This window comes from Dromiciops gliroides, chromosome 3 (genome assembly GCF_019393635.1).
Source record: "Dromiciops gliroides isolate mDroGli1 chromosome 3, mDroGli1.pri, whole genome shotgun sequence".
Classification (NCBI taxonomy): domain Eukaryota; kingdom Metazoa; phylum Chordata; class Mammalia; order Microbiotheria; family Microbiotheriidae; genus Dromiciops; species Dromiciops gliroides.
The window spans coordinates 399881972-399902890 of NC_057863.1; the positions used below are offsets into that span (position 1 = coordinate 399881972).

Here is a 20919-nt window from a genome sequence, read left to right on the forward strand (position 1 = left end):
CCTATATCTATGTCTATATATATATAACCTATATCCGATTATCTGCTGTCTAGGGGAGGGGGGGAGGGAGGGGGGAGGGAGGGAGAAAAATCTGAAATTGGAAAGTATGTATAAAGAAAAGTTGAGAACTATCTTTACATGTAACTGGAAAAAAAATACTTTATATCAAAAATTTAAAAAAAATACTATATAAATGTGGGCTGCTATTATTACCCATTCCAGATCTGACACCTTATCAATATTTGAGAAACAGACACCCAAATTAACAAGCCAGATAACTGAGGGCAGTATCTGGCTTACAAAGAGACTCTTCACTTTACAGAAAATCAGGCCACTGGACCTGTGATTTTACTAGTATATGGAATTCCTGGGTGAGGAAACTCTCTACTGATACATGGTCAGTGCCTTCATTGAAACGGAGACTCTGAGCTCTACCTACTTGCCCAGATATTAAAAAGAGGACTTAAACCCAGGTCTTCTTGGCCATATTGCCTTAGGGTACCTCCACAGTAGTCATCCTCCCCTAACATTTTAATAACCCAAAAAAAATAATAATCCATAAACAATTTCTGAAGGAACACAGTAATAATTGTATGAAGTAAAGCACACCAGCAATGCACCCAGCAGGAAGCAGGGAACACAAAGAAGGAATGAAGCCAGAGATGCCCAGACCCCATGAGCTAAATGGTCTAACATACATTCAGAGGCACGCATAGTTCTGTCATTCAAATAGATTCCAACCATTCCGCCAAAAGAACAAACACAGGATGGTTCAGGGAAGAACAAGGGCAAACTCCCTGTCCCACCTGGACGATGCTTCTCACCTTTCCTGGGGAAGTCCTAATGGGCTGAACGATGAAACTAACAATCACCAAATATCCCCACAGATGTATCTGAGGCTCAAAAGAAGCCAGTGCTTAAGCAGCGCAGAAACTTCGTGCAAGCCTCAGCATTAATGCCAGTCAAACATGCAGCTCAGCAAGACAAACTCAGCAGCTGATGACAGGCAGTGGATAATGGGTTTCTGTCAGCTTGCCTCCAGGTGTCCAGGAAAGAAAAAACATCTGGATTTGTATGGTGAACTGGACTCAGGGGACCTGAGTTCAAGTCCTTCATTCTACCAAATACTAATGAGGTTTGATTAAAATCTCAGAATTCAAAGTGGAGGAGAGATACTAGAGATCATTTAATCAATCCAAACACCCTCATTTTACAGATAAAGGGAAACTAAGGAGGGGAGGGGGGGAGGGAGGGGGAAGGGGAGGGGAGTGATTTGCCCAGAGAGGGCAACTAGCAGATGCTGGATTCAAACCTAGATCTCTCAACTCCAGATTCAGTTCCCTTATTGGGAACTGGTTAGGAACATTGATCTCTAAGGATCTTTCAAGCTGTAATAAAAAAAAAGTCTATGAGTTTATGCTCTAAGGCAGGGGGGATAAAAGGAACACGGACAATGGACTGAGCTGAGTTGCTGCTAGGAAGCAGGTCTCGTCCTTCTCCAACCACTTTTTTCATCCTTTTACAATGTTTCTCCCTCTTCTTGAGCTTAGATTGAATGACTGACTGTGTGTTGCTTATATTTCAGTACCCATGGAAGCAGAAAGAAGGCCCAGACCAACACAGATGCCTTACTAACTCCTTAAAGTCAGGGAGCCTAATACAGTCATTGCACATAGTTGGAACCTTAATACACTACTGTCAAAAGAATGAAAACATTTTACAGATGAGGATAGAGATAGAGAAGATGAGAATCCCTGTCCTTTCTACCTCACAGGGAAGCAGTGCCAGACTGAATGAGAAGATGGACAAGAAAGTGCCCTGAATAACCAAAGTAGTAAAACAAAAAAAAGGACGATGTGATTTCTTCTTTCATCAAAGCCCTTTATATATCTTCTAATTTTTCCATCTCCTAATTTTATAATACTACCAGCCCCTCTTCGGCACCAACTCTTATCTGGCCAAACTAAGGGAAGGACAAAGAGGCCAACACTCCCACCAGTCCAAAAAAATTAAAAATGTTTTTAAAAAAGTAATTTAGAGTTGCTGGAAGAGCTGTAATTGGCACTTCTGCACAATAACATTCCATTTATCTGCTACTACAGGGAAGAAACAGTTTTATTGGGTAGCTAAAGCTTCTCTCCTCAAATACTAATTTATTTTCATCAGCTTTAAGTGTTAATCTTTATAAAATACACATTTTTCCCTTCCTTTTAAAATGGAATAGGCTAAATATCATTTAACCCTTTCTTTGCTGATCTCAGGTAATCAGGTCCTAAGCTGGGTATACTTTCCTTCCTTTACTTCCTTTCTTCCTTCTCACAATTGGGTTTAAATGATTTGCCCAGGGTCACACAGCTAGTAAGTGTCCGAGTCAAGATTTGAACTCAGGTCCTCCTGACTCCAGGACCCATATTCTATCTACTTTGCCCCATAGTTTTTGAAAACTATTTTCTGTCCTCCCTCACCATGAGGCCACCTGCTGCCTGTGTGTCTTTAGAGCAGAGGTTCTTACCATTTTGAGTTGTATCGTGGATCCCTCTGACAGTCTGCTGAAGTCTATGGGCCTCTTCTCAGAAGAATGGTTTTTTTTAAAGTAAAAAAATACATAAAAATATGAGGGAAATCATTTACAAGAAACACGGTTATAAAGATTTAAAGATAAAATAAAAAAACTCTCTATTCCCAAGGAATTTATATTCTGATCAGGGAGACAATAAGGACTAAGAATAAATACAAAGAGAATAAAGTAATAAATGGATGAATGAATGAATGAGTAAATAAATAAAAAGTAGTTAAAGACAAAGGTAGTTTGAGGAATGACTTGTATTTTTATAAATTTGACTCAGTTCTGTAATATATTTGAGAAACGAGACCTTTATCAGAGATATTTGTTTCAAAAATTCTCAGTTTTCTGCTTCCCTTGTAATCTTGGTTACAGTTTTGTTTGTGCAAAAACTTAAATTTTATATAATTGAAATGATCTATTTTACATTTTGTTATAATTTCTACATCATCTTTAGTCCTAAAATTCTTCCTTCTGCCCATAAATCTGACAGATAAATGATGGTATCATCCTTTATGTGTACATCATGTCCCCATTTTGACCTATTTTAGTATATGGTGTGAGGTGTTGGTCTATACCTAGTTTCTGCCATACTGTTTTCCAGTTTTCCCAGCAGTTTTCATCAAATAATGAGTTTTTGTTCCAAAGCTTGGATCTTTGGGTTTATCATATACTAGATTACTATAGTCAATTTACTATAGTGTAATTTGTACCTATTCTATTCCACTGATCCACCTCTTTTCTAGCCAGGATCAGATTGTTTTGATAATTAGACAAGGTAGTCTAAGAGAGAACGCACTGCTGAGGAGATCAGGAAAGATTTTGTGTGTAAATAAAACTTGAACTTTTGCCTTGAAGGGAGTGGATTCTGTGAGGCAGTAGGTAAGGAGGGAGTATATTCCAGAAAGAATGACTGTTTGGTTGAATCTGAGTTTAGGAGGAGAGCTAATGTCCTACGAAGCACGCAAGACAGGATGGGGACCAGGTTGTGAAGAGCGTTAAAAAAAAATAAAGTAACAGGTGTTATATTTGAACCTATAGGCAATAGGGAGCCACTGAAGTTTGTATGAAACAGTAGTCACATGGTTAGATCTAAACATAAAGAAAATCACTTTGATAACAGTGAGGAAGATGGCATGATCTTTTAAAATGGACACTGCATTTTATTAATCTCAGAGCCCTTTCTTTTGTATCCTTCTGTGTCCTCTACAGAACAGGCTGTCAGATAACTGATCCCTGCATTGGTGACTAGTGAGGTGTCACCACTGTATACATACTGTATTATTCTGTTGCCCTCTTAAATACATGACAAGTCCCCACTTGCTGCTCACAGCCAATAACTTTTACCCTTCCACCAATTCAAGGTGAGGAAATTGAGGTAAAAAGCCTTCTTAGACAAGGGATAGTCTCCTTCATGCTTTCATCAACTCTTCAAGGATTAGGAATTAAACAAAACAACCGTTAACCACCCAACCAACATACCCTGCCCTCCCTCCCAAGTCCCTCCCACTATCCTTCAAGTCTGTCACAAGAACCACCAGCAAAAAGAGAGGAGGGGAGAAGGGGGAAAGAAGGAGGGGGGGAGGGGGAGAGGGAGGGACAGAGAAAGGGAGAAAAAGAGAGAAAAAGAAAAAGAAAGGGGGGCAGCTAGGTGGCGCAGGGGGCAGCTAGGTGGCGCACTGGATAGAGCACCGGCCCTGGAGTCAGGAGTACCTGAGTTCAAATCTGGCCTCAGACACTTAACACTTACTAGCTGTGTGACCCTGGGCAAGTCACTTAACCCCCATTGCCCCACAAAAAAAAAAAAAGAAAGAAAAGAAAAGAAAGGAGAGGAAGCGGGAGGGAGAGAGGTGTAGAGGAGAAAGGGAGAGGAAAGAGAGCGAGAATAGAGAATAATTCAAGTCCAGATCCAAGTCAAGATGATTAGCTAACTGAGCATTATGGAGGTGGGTCACCCAAGGCAGCCAAAACTTCAAGGGAAATTGAGGGGCAGAAATTGCTCTACAATTTTGCAAACAATTAACTCCAGAGTTTTTAATCCCTTCAATTACTATATTTTAAAACAATTATTGATTTGCCTCTGATTTTCCTCCCTTGTATTTTTTTATGCAAATAGAGGCGGCAGCTGCTCCACCCCACCATAACTCCATGTGATAGTATGAGGATGTTCAACCCAATATATACTGTCTCTTTGTAAGCCATATTTATTTATATATACACGCATTCCTGCACCCACACAAAAATGTCACAAGTAACTCAAAAGGCTTGCGTTTGGCCTCAGTTAAAGACTGGGTTCGAGAAGGGAAAAAGGTTAGATGCTGGAGTCAGTCAACAAGAATTTGTTGCCTGTTATTTATTGTAACAGGGCTTTATGTCTGGTCTCTGAAGTTTGTTCCTTTTTGGGAAAACTGGCCACTCTGGGCCACAGGCTATTGTCTTTTGATTGTCCTAGGCTGAAGGTCCCTCAGATGCTGGCAAAGGTTGTTCAACATTTCACCCTTCTGCTTCATTGTGTTTTTTTTTTGTTTTGTTTTTTAGTGAGGCAATTGGGGTTAAGTGACTTGCCCAGGGTCACACAGCTAGTAAGTGTTTGAGGCTGGATTTGACCTCAGGTACTCCCGAACTCCAAGGCCAGTGCTCTCTCCACTGTGCCACCTAGCTGTCCCCCTCACTGTTATTGTAACCTGGACCTCAACCTGAAATAGAAAAGAATATGTCATCTGAGCTCTCAGTCAAGGAAACTGACAATAATTCAGGAATTCTACAGGTCATATCTCCTGCCTATCTAACTTTGCACCCACTACTCCCTGAAGGTGAACCCTCCACTTAAGTCAGATTGGTTTCTTCACTTCCTCCAGCATTATGTCAATTCATTCATACCTTTGTGCCTTTCTCTATATGGCTTCTTCACTTGTAAAATTTTCTCGGCTCCTCTGCACAGAAATGGATAGAATGTAACCTCTATGAGGTAAGGAAGTATGCTATTTTCATCTTATCATCTCTAGAACCTAGCATCATGCCTTACACATAGTGGGGACTAATAAACTTTATTGAATTTAGTCATACCTTCGTTAAATAACATCTAACATTAATCATCTTGGTTTTCTCGTCAGTAAATGGAGATAATAATGACAAACTGATCTTACAAGGGGTGATGAGAAAAGCAGGCTATAAACCTTTTAAGAAATATACAAGGGGCAGCTAGATGGCGCAGTAAGATAGAGCACCGGCCCTGGATTCAGGAGTACCTGAGTTCAAATCTGGCCTCAGACACTTAACACATACTAGCTGTGTGACCCTGGGCAAAGTCACTTAACCCCAATTGCCTTACTAAAGGAAAAAAAAAAAAGAAATATACAAGGGGGGCAGCTAGGTGGCACAGTGGAATAAAGCACCGGCCCTGGAATCAGGAGTACCTGAGTTCAAATCCGGCCTCAGACACTTAACACTACTAGCTGTGTGACCCTGGGCAAGTCTCACAAAAAAAAAAAAAAAAAAGGTGAGGTAGTTGGTCAACTCTTACCTTCAAAGTGTTTTCCCTGAGAATACAAAAAGTAACATGGAGAAGGTCACAGATGCCAACCAATGACGACTTCCTCCAATCTAACAAGACAAGACTCGGTTCCTGTCTCCTCTCCCTAACTGACCACTTAGAGGTATATAGAACAATTTACTTTCACTTCCCTTGAATTATCCTGAAGCCCTTGGAACCTTTGGACTTCCTCAACCCATGGCTTCCTCTTGCAGAATCTCATCATAGCTTTTAATACTGCACACAAAGGGCATGATTTATAAAAAAGGGTTAGTTTTTGAACAAGGCTCAGTATTTCATTTCATAGGCATGGGCTGGGCTCAAAAAAGAGTAATAAGTCCCAATGTCTTTGTCCACAGTTCACATGTCTCCTTTACTTTGAGGACTCCAGTGAAAGGGGCTTGAAAATACACACACACACACACACACACACACAGAATATTTTTTTCAATATAAGACAAGACAACAGGAGCTGGAGTTGCCCAATTGCCATTACTGTTAAACTGGATTAGGGCCTTCTTCCTCACCTGTTTTTAATAAAACAGCCAGAGACCTCAAGAAAGCCACAACTTAAGTGCATAAAAACCCCCCATAAACTCATGGTCTGAAAAGGGACAAAGGATTGAACTTAAAAATGTATGTAAAACTTTCCTGGGAAAAGGCAGCACAGCTTCACAAAAGAATTTAATACTGTTTAGGTCACTCTTACATTCCATTATTCCCATTCAATTGTATTATTGATTTGGGGGTTGAGACATGGTGAGCACCCAAACCAAACTAAAACAAAAACAAAAGCCCAATACAAGAAAGCGCTCCTAAAGGGCTACATTTAAAAGGGACAAACCATCGCAGATTCTGTGTGGGGCAACAGATGAAATACTGCCGATTCTACAAAGAAACTTATAGTGAGCAACCAAAGAGCTCCTAGGGAATTTGACTAGAGGAGACTGTCTCGTCTTTGTTTATTCTGAGGGGTGTCCTTAAAGCTCACTGGGCAGAAAAATTCAGGGCTTCAGTCTGGATTTTAAGATAAGTGCCTCATTCTTTTTTTTTTCTTTCCAAAGAAAAACAAACTTTCCTCAAGTAGCGACCCACACCATACCAACCACATCAGAGTGGCAGAAAGATAGCTGCTACTCCCTCACTTGAATGCCTACCCACTTAGATCCTCGCTTTTCCATCCCAATCATATCCACCCTCCACAGACAGCTAAGTCCTGACTGTGGTGATTTTTCTCTTTATTTTTCCTATTTTTAAATTTTTATTCCTATTTAGCTGTGAAGTGACTTCCACAGAGAAGTAGTTTAACCTCTTCAATTTTCTTACCTGTAAAATGAGGAAGGACACCTGCAGCATCACCCTTACAGGGTTTTCGTGAGACTCAAATGAGACAGTTATGTGAGACTCTTCGAAGACCTTCAAGTGCTATATAAATGTGAGTCATAAAGGTTAAATATCTGATATTCCTCTCGATGTCCTCTTCCCCTCAATCTAATCAGTACTCACTACCAACAGTATCAAGTTCAAATTCTTTAAACTAGCAGTAAAGGCTTGCTTTTTTGGGGGGTGGGGGTGGGGCAATGAGGGTTAAGTGACTTGCCCAGGGTCACACAGCTAGTGTCAAGTGTCTGAGGTCATATTTGAACTAGGTCCTCCTGAATCAGGGCCAGTGCTTTATCCACTGTACCACCTAGCTGCCCAGTCAAGGCTTTCTATGATTTAGCTGCATCCTACCTTTCCAACCTCAGATTTGATATTCCCCATGACTAATCTTTTGTTCTATCTCGGCTTTCTTCAAACCCCCAAACTCACCTTGTGCAATTCCTCCTCTCTTCACCTTTTGCTCATCATATCGGGTGCTATTCTCACAGCTATCCAAAGCTCAATTCTATCTTCACAGTTAATTTCAATTCAGTACCATTTATTCAAATGTCTCCCTATGTGACCAGCACTGTGCTAAGGTGTTGGACTATCTCAAGAGTAAAACAATAGTCTTACCTTCAAGGACTTACATTCTTTGGAGATGGGGATGGGAGAGCTACCATGTAGGAAATGTACATAGATACACAAAATAAGACATTGAGGGAGAGAAAGAGGGGGGGGAGGAAAAGTATCTTGTATGAGGCAGCACTAAATCTGATCTTTGAAAGGACTCTAGAAGTGATGCCAGATCACTTAGTCTGTTTTGCCTCAGTTTCTTCAACTGTAAAATGGGGGTAATAATAGCATCTACTTTGCAGGGTGGTTGTTAAGATCAAATGAGCCAATATAGTGCTGGACCATAACTACTTATTACCTTCCCCCAGCCTGCAGAGGCTGTCCCCCATGCTAGAACTCACTCTTCCTTTTGATCCCGAGCTCCCCTTCAAAGTTCACCTTCCCACATGAAGTTTTAAAAATTGACGTCTTCTAGTCCCTGAGGACCAAAAACCCCTTGATATTTATTTTATATATTTGTGTATTAACTATTCTCTCTTGTGATAGAAACGAAAGTCCCCTGAGAACAGAACTGTTATTCATGATATTTGTACCTCTAGAGCCCAGTCTAATACACAGTAGGTATTTAATAAATGCTTGTTAATTGACTGAATCTGAGGGCTACAGCCACACTTCTTTGTAACATTCGTGTTTGTACTAATGATGGGAATCTAGAACTCAGACCTTTAGTCAAACCTCCTTAAGTTACTGATAAGGGAGCTAAGTCCCAGAAGCTAACTGATTTCTACTGTCATACGGATGGTGACAGAGTTGGGATTGGAACTTGACCCCAAGTTTAACATTATTTCCATAGATGACACCTCCCCTAATCACATACTGTTTACATTGTTATTAACTCTGCATGTGTGTGTGTGTGTGTGTGAGTGTGTGTGTGTGTATGGTTTTGTTCCAATGAAGGAAGCTAGGTGGCACAGTAGACAGAAGTATGGACTCGGTAACAGGGAAAATCTGAATTCCATTCAGATCTCAGATACTTAGCTGTGTGGCCCAGAGCAAGTCACTTAAATCTCTCTCAGCCTTACTTTCCAATAACAGCACCTCCCTGACAGGACTGTAGTGATGTCAATGAGATTACATATGTGTGTGTGTGAGTGTGTATTACACATACATACAAACACACACAGTACTGAGTAAACCTTAAAGTACTGTATAATGTTAGTTATGAGTTGTTTTAAAAATAGAGATCATGTAACTACCATATATTCTCTTCTTGTTCCAATAGCACCACTGCAGGTGTTTAAATGCTGTTCAATGCAATAAACATTTATTAAATGCCTTACTATGTGCCAGACACTATGCTAAATTCTAGGGATCAAAAAGAGGCAAAAGACAGTTTACTGGCCTCACAGAGCTTCCACCTAAGGAGAGACAACATGTAAACCAAAGATATGCCAAAGTAAGCTGCCTACAAAATAAATAGGAAATAACTAGCAGAGGGAAGGCACTGTAATTAAGAGGAGCCTGGGAAGGTAGAAGGTGGAATTTTAGTTTAGATTAAAGGAAGACAGGAATGTCTGTAGTCAGAGTGAAGGAGGGAGAGAATTCCAGGGATGAAGGATAGCCAGAGACAACATTCAGAGCTGCATGATGGAGTGTCTTGTTTATGAGCCAGTGAGAAAGCCAGTGCCACTGAGTGGAAGAGTAAGTTATGGGGAATTCAACTGAATTGAATTGGTGAGGGTCACATGAGGTATGCTCTATGAGAGAACAGGCAACAATGATGAGCACTTGTCACTGTGTCAAAAAGTTCACTGATTAATTCAATTCAAAAATCTGATTAAACATTTAGTAAGAATCTTTATGTTCAAGGCCAGTGGTAGGGCTGGGGTTATAAATACAATAACAGAAATGGTCCCTTACCCTCCACAGCTTATATTCTCCTGGAGCAGGGGGATTATAAAGCATATTCAAAGGAATACAAAGTAATTTCAGGAGGGAGAGTGCTATTATGACCACCGCTCTAATTCTACAAAGGAATATCTGACATCACTCATCTCATCAGCAACTATCACTCAAATTAAAAGGCTGTGGTAATGCATCTTCCTAAGTGCTACTTACAGAATTTTGCAAATGTTTTCCAGTAAAATCAAGCAATAGGAGTGGGAACATTCAATTGCCCTCAAAAAAAGATCTCCTTTTAAATATGTCATGTAAAAATAACTGATTCCAGTCACACCATTGCATTCTAGTCCAACATGAAACCCAGTTTAAGAGCTGTAATCTGAGAGCCAGTGACGCAGCTATCACAGCCTAAGGGCCATTCTGGGGATTATAAACCCTCTGAAAGCAGAGATTGTTTCATTTTTGTCTCTGTATCATCACATTTAGTATAGTGCCTGGCATGTAGCAGGCAATTAATAAATACTGTGCATTGACTGACTGGGAATAAGAAGAGTTAAAGATACATTCCAAACTAAATTGTAATACCTTAAAGTCAGAAAGAGGTCTTCTTGAAATTCTAGATATTCCCTCTCCTCCCGAGTACTTTTCTTGCTAGGAGACTAACTTCCTTGAGGTTAGGGAAGAACTATGTTTTCACCTTTGAAATAGTGCCTTGATCACTGTTGTTTTCCTTTAGTGGTTTCAGTCATGTCTGACTCTTCGAGACTTCATTTATGATTTTCTTGGCAAAGATACTGGTGTGGTTTGCCATTTTCTTCTCAAGCTCATTTTACAGATGAGGAAACTGAGGCAAACAGGATTAAGGGACTTGCCCAGGGTCACACAGCTAGTGTCTAAAGCAGCATTTGAACTCAGGACCTCTCAAATCCAGTCCTGGCATTCTATATACTGCTCCACCTAGCTGCCCCTTGACCACAGTTACTTAATAAGTACTTGTTGAATGAAATTGAATACAGTCTATCCTCCGGAAAAACAGATTTGTTAGTTCTTTCCCTTCCTCTTAAAACCCTTTCCTTATGCACATGATAGCCAGCTTTTATCAGTACTATGGGGTTGACATTTAACATCTTTAGCTCCCCATCCCTGCTCTCATCACTGTTCCCCTTATCCCACATAAAGGCCCTGCCTTCCCTTCTTTCCTTCCTAAGCATATAAGACACTGAGTCCCTTCCCCTAGGCAAGGGCTCTTACCTGAGGTCTGTGAATTGCTTTGCTTTTGTTTTTAATATTTTGACAAGTGTTTCAATATAACTGGATTTCTTTCTAACCTATATACTTTATTTTATTCTGACGAATCCATAGTCTTTACCAGACTGCCCCTAGGAGTACATGACACAAAGAAGGTAAAGAACCCTTCACTGATGAACGGGCACCTGCAGCTTGTGCACAAATCTTTTAGGGTCAATAAAAGGTTTTGTTTCAGTTTCAAGGGCTTGTTACAGGCATCATCCAGCAGATGGGGCAAGGGACAGTGAGCCATGTCCTAATGACCCCAGAAAATAACTCACCTTGGGTTTGTCTGGATTGCACGGCAATGTCACATATAAGTAATTTGAGCTCCCAACAGTCCTGTAAGGTAAGTGGGACAAGCATTATTGCTCCCATTTTACAGATAAGGTAACAGGTACAGAAAGGCTAAGTGACAGCAGTCCGGAGACTCAAAGCCTTCTAAGTCTGAGTCCAAATACAAAGTGAGGGGGCTGAACCAGATAACTTTGGAGGGCCTTTCCAATGATAAGGTCTCTTGTAGGCTAAGCCAATTCTTCTTCAGCCACTAGCAACTTAGTTCCTAGGACATAAAGGCTTGTTCTCTCTTTTGAAAAGCATCCTCCCAACGCACCCCTTTCATCTAAAAACATCTTCTTTAAGAATTATGAATTGCAAATCATCCTGACCTGACTCCAGAAGCAGCAGCAGACATCAATAACAATGACGACAATGACAATGACAACAGCTAACATTTTATGGAGCCCTTGCAAGTATTGAAAAACACTTTGCTTAACATTAATTACCTCATCTCAACCTCACAACTACCTCGTGAGGTAGGTACTGCAGGGATAATTAAACTTATTTTACAAATGAGGAAACCTGCCCATCATCCTCAACCCTGTCAGAGGCAGAAGTCAGTCCTTTGCAACATAGTTCTCCATGGACTCCAAGTACAGAGTTGTTTTCTTAAGACCAAAGAACAATCAATGAGATCTCTAAATCCCTTTATGAAAAAAAAACCATTAATACAATGGATTGGGACATTTTTATTTGTCTAATATACCAAGGGATCAAGTCTGAAATAAGGAAGCCTGAAAGAGGGATGGAGAGGAAATGCTAGCAGGGTCAGCAAAACCTTGTCCTTAGGAACACACAGGAGGACCCAGGTGGCATTTTTAATCTCTGCCTATGTTTGTTTATTATAAGATCAACATCTAGGTGCTCCTGCCCCCCCTCCCCCAAGTCAACACAGTGCTATTCTGTTTATTGGTTATAAAACTTGGGAAGAAAATGAGTTTCAACAACATCAATGCGCAGGACGCTTTGGTTTCACCATTTCAGTGACCATTTTAAAGATTGCATGAGTTACAGAGGAGAACTCATCTCACAATTCAGAACTGCTGTGTTAAAAACATGTTGGCAGTGAGTGATTTGGAAATTTTCTTCCTCACTAATTTTTTAAGTTCATTTAAAAAAACCTAACAACTTGGAATCGTGTTTTTGAGCATCTTGACACTCTTCAAAGCCCAGTTTGTGTCTCATCTCTTCCTTGAAGACTTCTCTGACAAAGATACGTGGTAGAAAAGAGCATTGAATTTGAACTCAGAGCCTCACTGGCAAGGTGAGGGATGAATTTTGAGGGGAAAAAAGATGATGTAAAAAACACAAGATATCAATTTGAATAACAGGATTTATTCTTTCTTTTCAATGGAGAAGGACAATTAGGAGAGGAAAATGTGGACTTTTGTTAACTGAAAAAAAATTAAGTTAAAAAAGAAAATGAAAGTAATGGAGGAGCCTGTACAGTAAAATGACAAAGAATGAGATATTGTTCCCAGAGAGACCTTCCTGGTCACATAATTTTGAAGCAAAACAAATAAAAATTTAAAAAACACACCAGTAACTTGATGGAATATAAAAAAGAACAAATCATACATGGTAGAAAAAAAGGAATGTTAACATTTTAATCTTTCTATAACAAGTCCTAAAATAATAACTAATGAACTTCTCTAAATGCAATAAGAATGGTCTACCTATATTCTTCCTATATTCTTACCGTTTCAATTCCAAATCCTATTATCTACTGTTTTGGGGACTGTGAACAAGTTATATCAAATTTGGGGGCTTGAGTTTCCTCAATTAAAAGCGAGGAATTTGGACTAAATAGACCCTGAAAGTCTCTAAGCTCTAAATCTGTGATCATATTACTAGATGATATCTTAGATCCTTTCTAGCTCTAATACCTAACCTTATGATCAGCCCATAGATATGTTTATCTCCTCAGAAGTCTAGCTTGCACATTTTATTTTTAATACCAGCTTACTGCTTGAACATTTTATTTTTAGTTAACTTTTCCAATAGTCTTATCTCCCCAACTACACTGTAAGCTTCCTGAGTACAGGCATGGTATCCTAGACTTGTCTTCCCTTGACAGCTCCTCTCCTACCCAAGCAGAGATGTTAAATTCACAGCTTTCGGCCTAAAAACTCCTGACTTTTCTGTAGCAGGAACCTCACATTAAAATGTAATTGGGTAATGTTTAACAAAATAAATAAAAATACAATACAACACAGATAATGTTAATTTGTGGTTTTCTAAGTCAGTATGCAGCCTTTGGGGATCTTTTTCTATTTGATTTTGACACCATTGCCCTAGAGCAGCAAGCACAGGTTCTGGAACACAGTAATAACTCATGCTTAAATACCTGAATACCCCACTCCACTTAGATTTCTTTCAGTATGACTCACAAAAGAATGCTGATGTGTCAAACAGGAGGGTTACAAGGAACAATCTTCCTAGAGGCCATATAGAATCATGATGAGAAAACTCTTGTTTGTACATGTTTTATTTAAAAGGAAGTAATAACTAAATATGGCAGTTCCTGGGTGAATGGATCATATGCAATAAACACAATTATAATCATTCCTAGACGTCATCTTGCCTAGTTGCCAAGGAAGTTCACTTCAAGTGTAATTAAATCTAATGAATGATGTAGGAAGAACTACCAAGTGAAGACATCCTAATGAGTTAGTGAAGCTAAGATCCATGGAGGCAAGGTGAGCCTGAAGTACCAAGAAACAATAGTTTCAAAGAAAATAAAATGTTATTATTTACAGTTCACTAAAATAAGTCTCCATTTCAAGGAAAGTTTAATAAAGTTTAATAAAGACAGCAAATGTGATTCCTCAAAAACCTCTTCTAAGAAGTGGGACTTATAGGTATGGAATGAGGTATAAGTTGTCAAACATGGTCAATATATGTTTTTGTGAGTGTTTGTTTTGTTTACGTGTACTTTGTTACAAGTGTGGGTTCTACTGGGAGCAGGGGCATCATTGGGAAGTTATAGTAATGTTAAAAAAAAATCAACAAACAATTTAAAAATAGTTTAGCCCTTTGAAAAAGAAAAGTAGGGATGGGATGAGAGAGAAGGAGTTAAGTCATCCATAAGTTATCAATCAGTAAAATCCAAATTACAATTAATGTCAACTTTAGTTGACATTACCTGGGTTACCTGGCCAATAACAGTTGTTGGGCTTTTTTTTTTCCTCCAGAGCTTCCATTCCATTCCATTGATGCTGAGCACTACCAAAGTGACAGTTTAGAAAGATTAAGTGACTTGCCCAAAGTCACACAGTCCCATATTTATCAAAGACCAGATTTGAACTTCTGTGGTCCTCCACAGCTAGCTCTTTATTCACTTCCTTTATCTATACAATACCTCCACCCCCCCACCCCCCCCACCCGACCCCCAGGTAGCTGCCTCCACTATGCCATGTTATATAATCATAGCTTACATTTACATAGCACTTTATGGTTTATAAAGCATTCTGTATATATTCTCTCATTTGATACAAATTTGGAAGTGCCAAGGAACTTTCAACCTCAACCACCATGATCCAAAGCAAGTATAACCCCCTAAATGAGCATGATTAAGGGCTAGATAATTATTAGCATTTCAATTATGTGTGGGTGACAGCCTCTCCATGGTCTGATCATGAGCAAAACTTGCCTGGCTTTTTCATCAAAAGACTGACATTAGCCAAACCTCTCTGGCTAATATTGACACAACCAGGGTTTTAGCAAACATACAAACCCATACAACAAGAAAGACAAACATTTGCCAACTCAATTCCTTACATACAAACGCCTGCTTCCCTATTCCCCACTAACCCAAGAAAACGATATTAATGATTTTTCTAAAGAATTCCAAGCTTCATCTCAGAAAGTAATTATAAAATTTTCCATTCCATTCCATCACCTCAGTATTCTGAGGCTCCCAAAAGCATCAGGCCAACTCCTATCAAAGCCAAATGAGTCCACTGTGGACGAAAATAAGGGATAAGAAACTGTGAAAGTTCACACTTTCCCAGAAAAACAACAACAACCATGAGCATCTTTTAGGAGTTGTCTTTCCAAAATTCAAACTAATATGCAAAAGTCACAAGAAGCTAAAAGAGACTTGATATAGGTATTCCAAAAGCAGACAACAAAGGATTTCTAAAAACTGCAGCAAAAGCTCATGCTTTCCCCTACATTCATAAGAGTGTTTTCCATATTTAGACAGTTCCTCGGTCTCTAGACAGATGGGGGCTTTTCTCCCCAATCTCCCATACCTCTCCAATGATGGTTAGTGAAATGTTTCAATGAATAGCTCAGCAGGTAAACCTTGGTGACAGACCGGCTTATGCACATACAAAGCCAAGATTAAGTTAGCCTCTTGAGGAGGCTCATTAAAAAAGCAATCTACCCAGTGCTTGAAACAGAAATTAAACTGAGAGGGGTGAGAGAGGGGGGAAAAAAGTAATATGGAAGCCACAATATAGTCCCAGTGAGAGAGAGAACACACATAGTTTTACAAAACAGATGCCCACTAGCACTTAAACTGAGTTTTATAAAGAAACATCATGGTTTATCATCTACAAGGCCACCCTTGTGACCCATGGCCCTGAGAAACACCTCACACCCTGCTCAACTGGGCAGGTAAGATGGCAGGAAGGAACTGGGATTGTTCAGTTTCACCCTTGCTTAATTAGAACTCATTTCCAACTGCTTGTTCTTGAACTGGGTTTCTTATAAGTGCATTTTGGTTATGGGGGTGATGGGTATAGGGGAGTAATTAGAGAAGATCTGCCCTTCTTTGTGACCTGATCTGCAAAGATGATGTCTGTTCCAGCCTCAACCCCTCCCAACCCCCATCCCTTTAGCTTTTTTCCCACTCCTTGACGGGTCTTTCTAACTGAGTGGTTTGCAAAGGGCCTCAGCAAGTAAGGTTGAGCTACTCCTAGTGGAGGAAAGGAAAAACTAAGATGGGACCATCACACAGTCTACACAAAATGAAATTTAGTCTGAAGAGGCAGAGTTGGAGAAGCTCCTTCACAGAAAGAAGAAAGGAATTTTTCTGATGGGAAACTAAGATATCTCTGATTCACCAACAATATCACTTCAAAGGATTGTAAAGTCTCTGAAGATGGAGAAGAATGAATTTTGCACATACATTTCCCCTCCTCCCTACAACTCTGAGAAGTGGCAGCCGAAAGCAATACCCACTTATAGATAAGTCAGGATTTAGCAAGCCACAAGAAAAGGAAATAACTGAAGCTCTAGTCCAATCAGCCGACTTTGTTTACTAAGTTAGCACATCTACCCTGTCCCTTTTCTGCTTTGTTCAATGATGATCAGTCACCGGAACACAGAATCCTGTGATCTTCCGATGATTCTAAGATTTCCCCCATTGTTCAATCCAACATGGAGCACCAGAACAATAAAAGGGGGTGTAACTACACTGGGAGTTTATGTACCATGCCTAGTCTGTACAATGATAAGACCCCAATTCCTTGGAAAGCCTGAGGATTCTGGTGTAAGGCTTTTTGCAGGTGGACCCTGCTGAATACCCTTCAAGTTTCAAAAGGCAGGGTGGGTTAAAGAAGGATACCCTAGTTAAGGTTGGGTTCTGCTTTTTAGAAAGGGCATATGACTAGTAGTAAAACAGGACCAACCCCTGGATTCATTCACACCAGGTTTAAAAAACAAATTAAATCTAAAAACTACAGAGCTTATAACAACCCCAGCAGCCATGCAGTAGTGAATAGAATGAAATGGAATAATGGGTCATGCCTGAATTGTCAGTATAAAAAAAAAGAAAATGTGGAAAAGGATCTTTTTTGGAAAACAAAATAAAGGAAAGGATGGTGTTAAAATGCCTGTGGCTCAGGTACCCTAATTTCACTGCTATCTGGTAAAATTAGTTTGGAGCAGTATGGAAGGATCATGCAACCTTCTTACCGAGTCAATTGATTCATCTAGGATAAGCCCAACTCCTAAGAAAGCAGTCACTCCCCATCTAGAGCCAGCAGGTACCACAAAACTAACTTGTCACACAACTTGGCCAACGCCAGTAACAACAAACAAAGGAGAAATCACAGCAGCCCCTGCATTTCTGAAACTCAGTCCTTAGGCAAACAGCTCTGTGCTAGGTAACAAAAGGCAGCGGAGAAAAACTAACACTAGGACCCTGTTCCCGAACTTGACTCACCAAAGAAGAGGGCAGGCAGTCGGGGGTCACCTCCAGAAAGCTAACACGACATAACACAGACAATGGAGGGAAAAAATCCAATTTTTTTTTTTAACGACTAGGAAATTGGCACTACTCAGGCCCTGTGGGTCTAAAGTCCTTCACAGTGAGATTTACTTAAGAGCTCAGGATTCCCCCCACTCAAAACTGACACCCAACACAAAACATCAATCACTATCTCAAAAAAGAAAAGAAAAGAAAAATCAAAAGACGCTTATTAGAAACCGAAGTCCAGGCTTAAGAAGCAGTTAAACAAACTAACTGGCACACAGAGCTAATAAGCACCTCTTCAGGATTCCCTGGCTGCTAGATTCTTGCCTTCTCTATAGCGTGCTCTATTTCTAGCTCATGCTCTCTACCTGATGCAGAGAGTAAGGACTAACACGAAAGAAAGGTTGGGTCCACTGTAGTCTGATAGACATTCCTAATTTTTTTTTTTTTAAGAAAAGTCAGTGCCCTGACATATCCACCCATTAACCTGTTTCTGTATGTAAGGGGAGGGGAAAAGGTCTCATGATAGATAGTTTTGTTTGCTTGTTTTTTAAGAAGGTTTTGAACTTGAAGGTTAATTCTGCCTAAGAGTCCTGAGGGGATACCTAAACTACAAACAGAATAGGTAGATTCCTCCCAGCCCCTAACTCGGTGATACAGTAAATCTACACACAAGTCTTTGTTCTTTCCACTCAAAGGGGAGAGAACTCAGTCTTTGGGAATACCTTAACCTCCATCAGCCCCCTGGGATCAGGGTGCAGGAACCCTGCTGCTGAGACCTAGTTGAAAGAGAAAGGGTGATAGAAGCCCGTGAAAAGCTTACTGGCTCCACAAGGCATAAAATCAGATTGTCAGCAAGCATTAGAAAGGTCAGTGGGGAGAAAAAGATCCAGTCTAGGACTTCTATACACTAAAGAGACCTGGCAGTATCCTTCACATTACAGAGTTCACGTTATTGAGGAGTGGAAGGTAATCCATTCCAATTTTTATGGGCTGGCAAATGAACCTTTAACTGGTAAAGTGAAGCAGGTAGAGAACACTCTCTGAACACAAACACACTCTCCCCTCCTAAACAGAGAGAGAGGGAGAAAGAAAGAGACAGACAGACAGAGAGTATGTGGTATCAATACAAGACTAAGTGAAGAGGACAGCTTGCCAGTTCGGAGAACTTTGACTGAGTCAATGAATTGAGGAGGAGGAGGGGGAGGACGAAATGGAGGGGAAGGAGAAGAATTTCTAGGGATTTAAAAAATTGTGATGCCCTTCCTGAGAGTGTGCAGTGTCTGGGGAGGGAATGAGTTCTGTAATGCTGAGCAGTGACCATGACCATCGAGGGTCACACGAATGCCCTAAGGTGAAAACCGTGCTAAAGCTAGAGAGAGGACCCGGGTAGGTGTAGAAAACCTAACCAGCCACCAGATCATTTCTCTATACCTAAGCAAGAAGTCTCGACCCAACACTGCCCACTCTGTTGGTATTCCTGGGGAGGTAGAAAGAAATCACAAGGGAGCCCCAAGGTGAGAGGATGAACTGGGGGGGGGGGGGCGGGCAGAGGACAGGGAACGAAGGGAGAAACTGTCCGGTAAGCAACAAGAAGGAAAGGTAAGGGTCAGTTTTGAGGGGAATGTGGGCAGATCAAGCAAAGAAACAAATTAAGGGAGGAATCGAATTGAGAAGGGGGAGAATAAGGCTGAGGGCTGGGGGAAGACAGCCGGTAGGGAATAAGGGAAGGAATGGACCACATACAGGGATGCAGAGGAGCAAAAGAAACGGGGTGACAGAGTTGGTGGGTGCCAAAAGAGGGACAGGGTCAGAGAAAGAACGCAGGTAAGAAAAGAGGGATATAAATGAAAGAACGTAAAAAGACAGAAGAGGTGTCCATGAGAGAATGGATATGTTGCCAGAATGCATAGGATGGGAGACACTATGGGAAGCACTAGGGAAGGTGCCCCCTCCGCCTGCCACCACCAGTTCAGGGTGTCCCCGCTGTACACCCCCGGGCACAGACCGTGGAAGGGGTCTCCCCCTCTTACCTTGGCGTCTTGAGGGCCGCGTTCTCCCGCTTGTCCAACACTCCCGGCACGCAGTTGGTGAGCTCGGTCCAGTCGGCGTGCAGCCCGCAGCTCCAGCCGGTGGAGAAGCGGGAGAAGAGCCAGGTCTCCCTGCGGTTGGGCCGGTAGCAGGTGCACTTCTTCTGGCCCGGCCGGCAGTCGCAGGGCACCTCGAGGCGCACGTTCTGCACCAGGTGGCGGCCGAAGGTGGTGCCGCCCGTCTTCTGGATGTGCAGAAACACGATCACGTCGTCGCCCTTCATGTCAAAGGTGAGCGCCCGTTCCAACTCCCGCACGGGGAAGTAATACTTCTTCACGTAGTGCGGGTCGGGCGTGGGGAAGAGGTCCAGGTCATCGGCCAGGGCGCGGCCGCTGGGCGCCCCCAGACTCAGCCCCGGCCCCACATACTGGTACAAGATCAGCATGAAGCACACCGAGCCGGCCACGATCAGCAAGAACTTGCTGGTCCTCTCAACCATGGTCCTCCCGGCTCGCTTCATATGTCACCATCTCCCAGGGATTTTTTTTTTCCTTCGGGGAGTGGGGAACGGGGCGGGGAGGAGGGAGAAGAATAAGGAAGACCCCACAACCTTTGCTTCAGGATCTTTACCTCCCTTTGGACGTTTTTAGAGGAAAATGAAAAAAAAAAACAACTGGATTGTTTTTCTTTTCTTTTCTTAGGGCAGTGGGGTGTCAGCTCCTCCTTTTCGTCCTGATGGTCACAGCTCAGTCGCTGAAACAACTCCAAGAGAGAGGCTCTTTGCGCGGGAGGGACACCGCAAAACTGGGGCGGGGAGGTGTCAATCAATCAATGCAGCCTGCGCCTGGTGCTTCCAAAGTCGCTGGAACTGCGTCCTCTTCCTCCTCCGCCTCCCGAATCAGCAGCAGCGGCGGCGGCGGCGGCGGCGGCGGCAGTAGCAGCGACCCGGGAGAGCGGGGAAAGTGACGGGGGGAGGGGAGCGCCAAGGAAGGGGGTCGAGTGAAGTGCTCCGAACGAAAACAACCCCCTCCGCCCCCGGACGCCGCGCACCCGCGCCCCCCCCACACCCCAGCAGCTGTCGCCGCCACCACCCCGCCCGCAGCTCCTCCTGACGCCGCCGCG

At 41.8% G+C, this 20919-nt stretch overlaps 1 protein-coding gene across 1 annotated transcript in view; it reads right to left on the reverse strand.

Annotated features, from left to right (window-relative positions):
- Positions 1–20321, reverse strand: part of HS6ST1 (heparan sulfate 6-O-sulfotransferase 1) — a 308969-nt gene extending 288648 nt beyond the window's left edge. Inside the window, exon 1 of the mRNA XM_043997296.1 lies at positions 19800–20321. Within this exon, the coding sequence (XP_043853231.1) occupies positions 19800–20317 (518 nt within the window). The 5' untranslated portion in view covers positions 20318–20321. The remainder of the gene's footprint in view (positions 1–19799) is intronic.
- Between the last annotated feature and the right edge of the window lie 598 nt (positions 20322–20919).